The following is a 13,303-nucleotide window of genomic DNA, read 5'->3' on the forward strand; positions in this document are numbered from 1 at the left end:
AACCGAAAATTCTGAATGCACTTGCCCGAAAAAGCGAAAGCAAAACCGAAAATGTATATAATTATATTAATATTAGACTTTTTAATGAAATTCAATCATTTTTATGATACTGAATAAAAAAATACAAGCCAATAAAATAATATAACCACACTTTTATTGAAAGCAACACTAAAATTGGATGGAAAAATAACAATATATTATTCTTTATTCAGTTCTGTGCCACAGAATCAGATTAACAGATACTTTTTTTTTTTTATCAATTCTCCAAATAATGTATAGTCTTACAAAGCTATTATTATCAGAGCACATGAGCAGCGTTGCCCAGCACGGCTATACCACACCATGTTACAGCACAGTAGGGCTATTGCAAATAGAAACAAGTTTACTACTACACAGAAATTTTATATTGGCACATTATTTGAGTGGACTTTGCTTTTCCGATGAGCATGAGCGGTACATGGGTGGACCGCATTGGCCGTGAGCAACTGATCAGAGCGCACATACATGGAAGGGAATATTTAGCGCCACGCCGTACGCTAGAGGTGGGAATCTTCAGTCACCTCACGATCCGATCCGATTCCGATACTGGGAGTCACGATCCGATTCCAGAACGATTCTTTATCTACCCCCCCCCCCCCCCCCCCATTAATTCATTAGTTTACATAAGTAATTAAGTAGTCTATTTTTTTTATAATTACAAATAAAATAAATAAAACATTAAAACAGTTTTATTTTAAGAATTTTAAACTAATATAACTTCAAACCATATAAATAGCAAATAATAAAGAGAAGCATAGAAACAAATGACAAAGAAACAGAAGAGTGCTTTCAGTATTTAAGATTATCTGAACATTTTCCATTCAAGAACTGTGAGTGATTTATTTTCATCATACTTTTGTTTTTTACTTTGACATCTTATTAGACTGAGATATCTTAGATATCTATTTAGCTGCATTCATGCTCGGATCTCTTTTTAAATACAAGTAGTAATGTGGTTTGTCCTCACCGTTTAATCCCTTAAGACATAACTTGCTGTGTTTACGTTCATTTTGCACAAGTAGCCTATATTAAACCACTTACACGGAGTCGCACAGCCGCATGCGCGAGCAGTCTACACAAAGCGCGCATCAGCATTTGAAACTGAAAGCAGCCTTCTGTTAGCGAGGTTCATATTTTAAATATATAAGTCCACTGCATTCCAAACCACATAAACGATGACTTCGTAGAGCATTTTTAAGGAGAATATCGACGCGCGAGACAGCACACTTCAAGTGTAACATCAAACATGCGCGTCTCTCACAGCGCATCCTGTACAATGAAGCCTGTGAATGTCCTTATAATTCGTTTCAACCTTACGGAACTGTATTAAATATTATTTTACTGAAGGTACGTGTGTGGGGAATTGTTAGCAAGCAGAAGACGGGTGTTTCTAAAGCAAACTCTGCGTCATCGCACATCTGGTTATAAACTAATCTCAGAATCGATTCTGAAATTCTCAGAATCGATCCAGAATCGTTGGAGAGAGAATCGCGATGCATCGATGGATCGATTTTTTCTCCCACCACTACCGTACGCGCAGTCATAATGGCTAGAGCGAGAGTAAAATTGAGCACTGAACACTGATGGGCAGGGGCGGGGCGACACATATTTTCGGCCATTTTTCTCTTTCGGCCAAAAACTGAATATGCCATTTTCAGTTGATATTTTTCGGCAACTGAAATTTCTGTGCATCCTCTGCATCCTCACTCAGAAACCATCTTTCAGACAGCTTGTACACATATTGAAATTAGCTCTTTCTCTCTGCTTATTGCGCTTCAATGATTAAAACTCTTGTCTTTAAACAGCAATGCTTAACGCATGCTAATCATAAGCTACTGTATCATGACGGGTCAGCATGGCAATGTCGATAGAGAAGATAGTCCAAAATCTCTTCTGTTCGACAAATGTCTACCGGTATATCGGCCACCATTAATACTGAGGAATACTGCATTAATTCAGGGATTGAAGCAGATGGAAAATTAACAGCCCTGTGCTGCAGTTTTATGGATGTTTTATCTTCTAGGTCTCCACGCCAGTCACGTGATTGAAAATTATGAATTTCTGACGTACCGACAACAGTACAAATAGATTTTTGAATATCGCATTCAGTGTGCACATCCTTGCTCTCTTGTGGTACTGTGTGACATGACAATGTCTGTGCCTGTTGTAGACACGATGTAAGAGACATGCATGACATGCATTTGCAACCCTTGGCAAAACCTATGCAATCTCCACACTTAGAGATTGCTCACCCAGATTTTTTACTTTATAGCAAACAAACAAATCACAGATGTTATTAAAAAAAAGTTTTTATTCTGGCTTCATGAAACATACCTCAAACAAATCCACTTAATTATTTTTTTTTATTAATGGCTTTTCTTTTTCCAGAGCAAGTAGAGGGAAAAAGTATGGAATCTCTCAGTGTTGAGAAAAAAATGATGGAATCATCAAAAAAACTACAAGAAAAACAACAATGGACTTCACTAATGAAAAACAATATTCCCCATCAAGCTGGTTTTAACTTTCTCAAATAGCTGTTTAGTGTTTACAAATCAGCATTGCAGGATGGAGCCTTATCATGGACCAATATTTTCAATTTCCACCGTAAAGTTTCAATTGGATTTCGATCCAGACTGTTTACTGGCCATGTAATTCAGTTCTGTGCCTTTCCTGAAGAAAACACTTTTTGCTCTGTGGCAAGATGCATCATCATCCTGAAAATGATTTCATCACCACCAAAGCTATTTTCTATCGATGGAATGAGAAAAGTGTCCAAAATTTCAATGTATACCTGTGAATTTACTGCTGTGGTCCTTAACCTGACATGCAACCTCATATCACAAATGAGGTGAGAGGGACATTTTATTGTTTTCTTCAGGCAGTCATCTTATATGTTTCATTTGAATGGCACTTGACAAAAGTTCCAGCATCATCTCCTTGGCTAATGCAGATTTACTATTCTTCACTGAATATCACTTTCATCTAATCATCCACACTACATGATTGCTTCTCTTTTGCCCACTGTAACTTTGTTTTCTTCTGTTTAAATGTTAGTACTAGTTTTCGTTAGGCTTTTCTATATGTAAATCCCATTTCATTTAGCTGGTTTCTTATAGTTCTGTCACAAACATTGGCTCCTGTTTCTGTCCATTAGTTTTGCATTTGTTTTGTTGTACGTTTTCTATTTTATAGTCATATTGCTTTAAGGTCTTAATTGCGTTGACGTCTTCCTTGGTCTGCCTGTACGTTTTCCTTCATAACCTTCCCATTTAGTTTATACTTGCACCAAATTTTGGACACAGCTGACTGGGAACCAGCTTCTTTGGAGGATTTTATAATCCTTTCCATGGCCTGTTAAGGTGTGTAAGCACTCTCTTTTAGCTGCTGACCAATTAGCATTATTAGACATGTCCCAGTATTGGTTTTAAAATGTAAATTAAAAGACAATTCCATAATTATTTCCTCAACATTGAGTGATTCCATACTTTTTTTCCTCTGCATGTTCTGGAAAAAGACAGGCCATTAATACAATTTGGATTTGTTTGAGGTATGTTTCATTTAGCCAGAATGTTAAGCTATTGAACAAAACCTTTTTTGTGTCATATCTGTGGTTTTTAGTTTTTTTGATATAAAGTAAAACATCTGAGTGAACATCCTCTAAGTGTGGTGATTCCATAATGTTTGCCTGGGGTTGTAGACAGTAAGTGCAGACAAATTTGCATGATGCATGCATCTTGCTCTTGTAGTAGCCTCATTTTTGTAACTGCTCTTCAGACAGAAACCCTCATAAGTCTTAAAAGGCTGGATGAAGTTGGTTGTTTTGGTGTGTTTTGATGTTATCTCTTGGCAAGCTTTGTTTCGACAGCATTGCTACAAGAGCTTCACTCTGCAAACCCCAGGAAATTTTCCTGCCTCTTTTATACTCTTCCATCGCTTAAATCTCTCTCACACACTTCTGTTTCTCTGAGCTTTACAGAATCTGTCTACTGTAACAAAGTGTGAGATGGGCAAAAATAATATTCTCACCATATGCATGTTCTGCTGAAAAGAACTGGAAACAGAGTCGATTCAAAAAGAAGAGATTTAAATTAGGGGTCGTCATGACATTGGTACGATGCTTGGGATGGGGAAAATGGGTTTTAATGGGGGGGGGGGGGACTAAAGAAAGGAGAAGAATTTTTTTTCAATGTCATTGTTACGAGTTTAAAGTTGTAAAAGGGGATGATTGCGTAACATTGATGTGAGACACTGTTGCTGTGAGTGAAGGCAGGAAAAACAACCAGGAAACATCACTTAAACATTTAAGACGTTTATTCACAATCTTCCTCAGGAGAATGAAAGATAATCTCAACAACATGATCAAAAATAAAAAGTAATACAAAAAACAAGAGTGTCGCCAAAGCAATGAAATAATCAAAACATAAATGTAATATCTTAGTTTTAGTCGTCCCTCTAAACTAACTAACAAAGGAAAATGTAGAAACAAAACCGAATTCTTCGACGGATACGCCGCCTTAACCAAACTATACTAACTAAAAACAAAAGTACACTAATGGCGAATACTCCACGCCTAATTTAACATTAAAATTCTACCTCCCGTTGGTGTTGGGTATACGCTTTTGTGATCGGTAGAGTTAACTAAATACTCAATACTCAATGCTCTAGATGTAATGAACAGCTGCTCACTCGTTTAGAAGTCAGCTACACTAACAACAAATGCAGCGCCCATTTTAACAAACTTACAGGAGTGCTTCTCAAATCACGTAAACTAGGCATATCAAAACATTAACAATAACCCATAAACTCAGGGGAGTGTTACTCAAGTCGCGTGAGCTGAATATAAGCTCGCAGACAAACAGTGGTCGTTTCAACAACACATCTCGGTGTGCGCAAGCTGGGTGAGATCTGGCGAGGATCTATCTTCCTTCTCAGGAATGGGCTTTTTAAACCCAGCAGCGCAGCAGTGGATTGGTGGAACAGCTGCTGACGCGTGCCCGCAATGACGACACGTAGCCAATAAATGGTCACCACCTAAAAAGATTGAATGGAGACACAGAGAGCAAAAGAAACACAAATACACGTGGAACGTAACAGTCATATGGATTTTTTTTTAGCAGAGAACAAAAATCAAGAGCCTCAATAAAGCTGTCAGATGGAAACTCCTTTGTGACTCAATAAGAAAACAAATAAGCACAGATTTCCACAGATAATGTCAGTGGAGATTATTTTAGCCGTCAGATTAGTGATCATGGCACTCAGTCAGCATTTGATCGTCTCTGGCAGTCATCTGTGTGGGTTTGAGGGTTGCTCCTGAGGATAATGCTGCAGCCACACAGTAAGGAAGTGGGCGTTTGTTAATTGAGTCTCTCTTATTCTGTTTATTCCTCCTCCGTCTTTCCTTTATTCCCTCCTCCTTCCTCTGTATAACCCCCTGTCTGTCTTCATCTTTCTCAACCTCCATCCATCTCTCATTATTGTCACACTGTTTATCTCAGAGTGAATCTGTCTACAGACTAGCATCAATTGGTCCATTTATTGTTTTTATTGTTATTTTTAATGTTCTGAGTGGCTGCAATGTAGCGTGCGGCGATAGAGAAATACTAGATCAATCTTTATACTCAGGAGTATACAGTAACACAACCGCAAACATGAACGATAGGCTAACCGACAAAGAACTAAACTGACCAGAGAGTATATATGTAGGGGATAATCAGGAACTAAATAAGATACAGCTGATGATAATCACAGAAACAGGGATATAATCAGTAAACAAGGAAAACGAAACTAAATAGAACAGGGAAACAGGAACTAAAGAAAATAGAACAGAATAACAAAATAAGAGTCCATAAAATAACAACTACCAGGATGAGATTGTTTATTATTTAATGTTAAAATGTTATCTAATAACTTACATATGCATGACATGTGCAAAAATATATATTTCTAAGGGGTAATCCTAATAATGTAATAAAAGAGATTGGGGTGGTGTAATTTAAAAAATACAAATAATTAAACTATTAATCTGCTGCAAATGTTGTCTATGGGGTGATCTATATATTTTCTGGTAACTATTATCAGTGTATGATAGACAAGTCCCATTATATGAAAAGGTTATGAGGCAAAACTTCTCTTGTCCAATATACAGTATTACGAGACATTATACCATTAAAAATATTCACGTGTGAATGTGAGTGTGTATGACTTTCTCTGTGTAAGAGTGTGTGTTTGCTCTGTGTAAGAGTGAGCTAGAGGGTCCCAGCTGTACTGAAGGGTTTGTGTTATGGCTGTAGATTGGAGTGTATTGTGAGTGAGTCAGTGCACCCTGTAGGTGCTGCTTTATCAGGAGTTCTCCTCCCACAGTCTGAGCCATCACAAAAACACCTCCTTTCCTCTGCTTTAAACATGGACAGATTTCTTCCCTAACTTTTGACATTAGATGGTTCTAAAGTGAGCGAGACAATGTTGAACACACCAGGTTCAGATCCCACAGCACCATTTTGTGGCTAAGTAAGTACTCGAGTTAGGATGTGCTGTTTTATAAGTCCTGTTCATTAGTTTGTCTGCAAGTGGTCTTAAGGGATCAAGTAGATGCTCTTGAGAGAGAAAGCAGCTGTTTTGATGTTGTCAGAAAACCTAATCCTTAACCAGGTCTACTGCATGTGTGAAAGAAAGAGAGCTGGAACAAATGCGCTCACAGACACATACGGAAAGGACAGTGACTGACTCAGGAGAGGCTGTGACTGAGTGCAAATTAATTATTCAAGCCTTTTCTGTACAACACAGATTACAAACACCACTGTGTGTGTGAGAGAGAGCGATATTTGAGTACATGTGAAGTGTGTGCGTGCTCAGTGTTTGCACTGGAACAGAGTGAGGAGTGGGCACAGCGTGCCTCAGTGCAAGTGTCTGTAGACACTCTCTGTATTACCAGAACACAAATTGTTTGTAGTTCCCTCTATATTTTTCTCCTAAACTCTAAACTCTTTCCTCCAATTAAATCTTGTGGTCACAGTATCACGTCGTCATGAAAATGCTACAAGCAAGCTAATGAAAGCCAATCACTCCCGGCCTTTACGGTTTCCTAGTTAATCGATGCTTTAGCTGATAAGCAGTCACTACAGTGACAGACACCATGGTAACTTTGGCCTTGATCTCTCTGAAACTGGAGTTCATGGGCTGGAACACGATGTCCAACACACTTCGCTATGAGAGATTCTGCAGACGCCGCCACCTCACAAACACGCTGAAGTGGCACTGGCAGCAGGCTTTCTGATAAGCCAAACCACACATAATCTGCATCTGCAGAACAAAGTTGTGCACATATAATATTTTGACAGACTTGACTTCCAAGAAGAGTGTAGTACTGTGAGATCCATGTGACAAATTTTACCATATTTAAATCATTCCTTCTGGTTTGCTCATAATTGACAGTTGTATGTGTGCCGGTGGGCCGAGCTGCTCTTTATGTGAAGGTTCAAAATGAGCGAACAGAATGTCACTGAACCCCAGAGGGCTAGGTTTCTTTGTATAAATATGCAGGATTTTTAGGAATAGTTCAGAAAAAATATTTAGTGGTGCAGAAAACGCCAATGCAACCGTGGAATCCAGTCATAAAATTGTAATTTACTGTATAATGCTGAATATGGATGAATAAATCAAATGGTAGGGCTGAATATCTGCTTGTCTTCATGTGTATGAGCGACACAGTTTCGTCTACTACACATACACAAGAACTCAAGATGCTTATGGTTTTTCAGCTTTTGTTTGCTCAGTATATGAGGACATAAACACATGAACTGAATCTCCAGATCTGAGTTCACTTCAAGAGCATTTTGCCATTTTACTTGATAAAAACTATACCGTCATATCACAGACCCTCAAAGGTCTTCACTACAACCTGCCAAAATAAAAGTTTGGTTTAACTTGAAGAAATTGACAGAAATATATTGTAGAATGTTGGAACCTTTTTTGGTCATTTTCTTTCACACCGCTAGAGGGCACATAATGTATTTATATTGTAAAGTTGACACAGAGTTGTGTGCAAAGAAGGTAAAACAAACTCTTTTGACCGCAATGACTTGAATGGATTTTTTTGTAAAGTGCATGAAATGGCTGCTGCTTTTTCTTTTTCTTTTTTTTAGTTGTTGTTTGTTTTTGACCAAAGAAGCAGACAATAAATGGATTGGAATATCCACGTACCAAAGGTATATGGACATTGCATTTTATTTTTATCTGCTGAAGAAACAAACAAGTTAAAACCAACAATTTAAAAATAGGACAAACGTGCACCTACAAGTAATAATAACAACAATAATAATAATATAGTTGATTAAAACCTCTGTTGTGCAGCACTTTATTCGAATTTCATATTTTTGCATTTTAAAAGTTTCATTAAATTGTTAACGTTTTATGCATTCATTGAATTGCCATAGTTTTTGATAATAAATGTATATTCAATCATAAAACACAGAAACCAGAAACATTAAAACTGAAAACACAGAATTTGGGAAAAATAATAAATAATTTGGGAAAAAATAACAAATTTCATATTCAAAATAATAAAATTCATAGCCTATTTTTGAGGCTATAATGCTTCAGTGCTCATTCATTTTAAATGCATGGATAAAAGCAGCCAGCTCAATTCTTCAAAAACCTTTTTTTTTTTGTTCCATTGAAAAAGAAAGTAACCCAGGTTTGGAACCACAGTCCACAGGATCAAGAGATGGAAAGGGTAAAAGAGATTATTGAGCCATCAGTAAAGAAGAGTAAATTCTCCCCCTAGTGTGGAGAGAGGAGACTTACAGGGACTTTCTATACCTTTCTATCCTGTCCTTTTATATCTTAGAGTAATCATTTTAGAGTTTAATGATTTTTTTAGCAGTCTGGTCAAGGTAACACAATCTGCAGACCCAATGATCTGCAGAGACAATGAGAGGATGAACAGAAATTCAGCGATGAGTGATTATGAAAACATAATTCAATGTGTAATTGATTTCATATTGAGCCCAGTCCAGTAACTACAAACTAATATTTGTAATTTTGTGATTTGTTACGGTTATAATTTGGATGGTACTTTAGAGCCATCTTTTTTTTTTTAGATGATGATGATGACAAAACCATAAATATTTAAGTATAGTAAAGTTTTTGTAAAAATGAACAAAATGCACATCTCTAATAGAAAAAGAGAATGTAAAAAAGACAATGAAAATGGACAACAATATTTGTTTTATAAAATATATTAAGCTATGCATCTGTGGGTGTGAATTTACACGTGGTTCAAACTGAGAGGAGGGTGACAAAGCAGTAACAGAACTGTCTGTTCTTCATCTTTGTTTATTATAGCAGCTTGTGTTCTCATGCGCAGAAAGAAATATTAAAGTTCAAGATCACCAGCCACTTTCCTCTGTAGGAAACAGGGCGAGCTGCCTGCCTCTGTCTGTGTGTGTGAGTGTGTGGGGCTCTCCTTTAACTGTACTAAAAATAGTTTCCGAAAGGACCCTGTTCTCAGTGTGAGTGTGTGCCTGCGGTATGTAGCTCATATTCTATTTGAGGCTGTTTCTTTTAACAGAACCAAGCTTTACCCCTGACCCATCCCTCGTTCTCTGTCTTACACACATACAACACTAACACAAACATACACTCACATAAGGAAGTGTCACAACAGGAAGTAGGGGGTGTTAGGGAAGAAAGCTTTAGCTCAGTGAGGCACAGGCTGTGAGGGTCAGTTGTTGTCAAGCTGTGTGTATGAGAGTAAGTTGATTCAATCTGGCAATCTGGCAGGCCGAAAGAGAGAGAGAAATGTGGGCTCACAGGAGGAAATGGGTCTTGCCCCCCACCCCTCCGTCTCAGCCTCACCACAGGTAAGACTGAACTACACCTGCAACATTTGATGGCCCATGCTACTTGTGCCAGCTCATGTAGCTGTAAGAATGAAGCTCTGATCAGCATCATAAAGACATTGCAACATACAGATTTGAATCCAACTGCAAGATCTGGTAGTAAGAAGAACACTTTCACTACATCCGAATATGCCTGCTTTTTATGTGAAAAACAGTATTCATAGTATTTGAAAATGGGTGAAAAGAATCAGTGACCTGCCTATAGAGTGCACACTTTACTATCCTGAGGCCACATTATGCATATATTGTACATCCAAAATACTACCCATAATCATACTGTATAGATTATTTTTTAACAGATGTGGTTTATGCTAGACAGTGTGTGATTTCGGAGACAGCTTCTGTAGTCTTGTACGCAGTAGTGTGTGTGTGTATGAACTTCTGCAAATGTGGTAGGAGGCATACAGTAACTGTATTTAACTGTGCATCTTACAGTAATACTGTCTGTGCATCTGCTGTGCTGAAGTTTTTAAAAGGGGTGGTAAAATGCCCTTTTCACAAGATGTAAAATAAGTATTTGATGTCACCAGAGTTTGTATGTGAAGTTTTAGCTCAAAATACCCCACAGATATTTTTATATAGCATGTTAAAATTTTTACTTTTTGAGGCTGAGCAAAAACGCACCATTTTTGTGTGTCCCTTTAAATGCAAATGAGCTGCTGCTCCCAGCACTGAGGGCAGAGCTACAACAGCTTGTGTCCTTAGTGGTAGTGGGAAGTTCGGATAATTTTACTGTCTCCGATATTTAAATCTCGTTCATCAAAATGAACAAATCTTTTTTTGAGTAATTTCGTTCATTTCAGCAGAATGTATTTAAAATGTTACATGTTAGCCAAATTCCCCAAACACATCAAATGTTGATCGCATTTAGAATAAGGAAAAAATTGCAATGCAAGGAAAAGGCCAAATTATGAGAAACGATTAATTAATTTATCTTGGTCTTCAGGCTATGCAGTCTGTTAGTTTCCCTCACCTCCCCGAGCTGTTCGTTCATCCCATGACATCCTCATAAACTGCGCTTTGCAGTCTGTAGTACCGGATACAGAATTGATTAGTTCACGTTTCGAGTCTATCGACTTCGGGTTCAAGTCATTCGTTCATCATGTGACAGCCACATAAGCTGAGCTATGCAGTCGGTACCGGATACAGAATTGATTAGTTCATCTTTTGAGTCTTCGGGTTCGAGTCATTCGTTCATCATGTGACAGAAGAACGAAAGACTCAGAAGAATCAGACCCGAAGACTCGAGAGGTGAACTAATCAATTGTGTATCCGGTAGGGCTGTCACTTTTTATTCGATATTCGAATATGCATTCGAACATGACGTGAAATATCCGTAATCGAACTATAAATAAACTATTCGGTTTTTAAAGTGCCATGTGTAGCGCATTTTTTACAGTCTATGATTAGACCGTTTGTTTTTTATTTTATTGTTTGCCATCTCATCCAGTAGCGGGCGCTCTAAACGTAGCGTAGCGTAGGCCCATGACCAAATCAAGCGAATAATAGCCAACAGCCACCCTGTTTTGAAAATGGAAGATAACGCACAGAACGGCCAGCCTGAGCGGACAATTACGACCCCAACTCATCTAAAAAGTAGTGTCTGGAAATATTTTGGGTTCTACACCATAGATGGTAAAGTAACCGTTAAAGATAAGGTAGTTTGCCGAATTTGCAAAAAACGGTTTACTTACTTATCTTCGACATCCAATCTTCGCGCTCACCTGTCGAGTTACCATCCAAATGAGGCAGCGGAGTCAGAGACACAGCAGATGGCCAGATTATGAAGATTATATGAGATTATGATGGCCATCGTAGATATTCGAATATATTCGAATACATTGCTTGATATTTGATACCCATTCGAATTCGATTTTTCTAAAAAGTGACAGCCCTAGTATCCGGTACTGGCAGCATAGTCTCTATGGGACCGACAGGAAGAACGAAAGACTCGGACCCAAACCCGAAGACTCGAGAGAACTAATCATTTCTGTTTCCAGTACAGAATCTATTGGATGTTGCGCATGCGCGGTCAACACAAAATGAACGAATCACTCTCTGAGACAACTCTGTAGTCCCGAGTCATATTTAAGATTCATTCAAAATGAACGAATCGTTTATGACCGACCCATCACTAGTCCTTAGCAGCTTCGATTACCTCACACAGACATGCACTGAAAATTTAAAAAACCTTTAGCCTTTTATGTTCAAACAGGAGTCGGACAAATATGGAGAGACTCAAGAAGAAGTGACAACATGTAGACAACATTTCTGAATGGTTAGTTGATGAATTTATGTAGCTTATGTATAGTTATCTTCTAGTCATTGATTAGCTTATTCTGTCATGATGATAATCTATAAATTGTGTTCCCAGGGGTGGGGTTTATGGCAATTTCTTTAAAAGAAAATATCTCCCTTTGCATTGAACTCTGAGTTTCGTAATTTTGCAGTTGTTGTTTATACTCAAACAGCAACATTACACACTAACTAAAGTTAGAAAAGTGAAATCATAATCAACCACCCCTTTAAATATGAGCCATTTTAGTGACTGTATGCTGCTTTTTTGGCAGAAAGCAGTGTTCTGAAACATAAATGCAGGTTAAGAATATTAACATTTCACATTTATGCTTTTACCCAAAGTAAAATGAGATTTATCAATCACACACACAAGTTGAACACCTGACATTGCCATTGCTAGCGTCATAAATTGCATGCAAATGTTAATGCCACTTTTGCATCTCATTCAGCATTCTCGCAATAACCAGCATTCTGGTGTGCATGTAAACATACTCATTGTATCTTCTGTTTAAGGCTTATAGCTGGTGGTTCTGTTTTAGGCCAGATGCGGTTATCGCCAAACCTGCATATGAAAACCTTCTGTGACCACCAGCTCTTATCTTAGAATCTCATTAAACAAGTGTGAGGGAGAGACAGAGAGACAGAGGAAGGAAGCAATGTGATGTCAGATATTTCTATGTATGTAAGATGATTAATACACAGTTTAATAATAGTTCCATTAGTTGTATTTAGTGCGGGAACACAGTATCTGGTCCTAGTTCAGATGATGCTCAAATTAACCACAATCACTTTCATTGTATTATGACTTGTGCTAGTGTAACTTGAGTAAATAAATAAAGCAGTGGTTTTAATGTATTGTAACCACAGTCAGTGAGAAATGCCTGCATGCATGCAGTTGCTCAATGTAACCACAAGGTGGAAATCCAGAATAGGGATGCACAAAATCATAATTTCTGTAGAAATTGTTAATGATTATTTGATGCTTGAATTAAGATACTTTATGTGAGTGTGTCCTGCTGTGGTGAGTATGGACTGATTTGAGGTTGAATAATTTCTCCCTGCTGTGG

At 37.8% G+C, this 13,303-nt stretch overlaps 1 protein-coding gene across 9 annotated transcripts in view; it reads left to right on the forward strand.

Annotated features, from left to right (window-relative positions):
- The window catches only part of dgkza (diacylglycerol kinase, zeta a), a 108,018-nt gene that overhangs the window by 10,605 nt on the left and 84,110 nt on the right, over positions 1 to 13,303 (forward strand). The window contains exon 1 of one of the 9 annotated variants that reach the window (XM_079865682.1): positions 9,637 to 9,899. The exons of 6 other annotated variants lie outside the window; for them this stretch is intronic. In XM_079865682.1, coding sequence (XP_079721808.1) covers positions 9,838 to 9,899 — 62 coding nt within the window. In that variant the 5' untranslated portion in view covers positions 9,637 to 9,837. Of the gene's footprint in view, positions 1 to 9,636; positions 9,900 to 13,303 lie in introns of those variants that run through there. 2 more of the 9 variants (XM_079865684.1, XM_079865683.1) reach the window with 2 other exon arrangements.

This window comes from Squalius cephalus (assembly GCF_949319135.1).
Source record: "Squalius cephalus genome assembly, chromosome: 3".
Lineage (NCBI taxonomy): Eukaryota > Metazoa > Chordata > Actinopteri > Cypriniformes > Leuciscidae > Squalius > Squalius cephalus.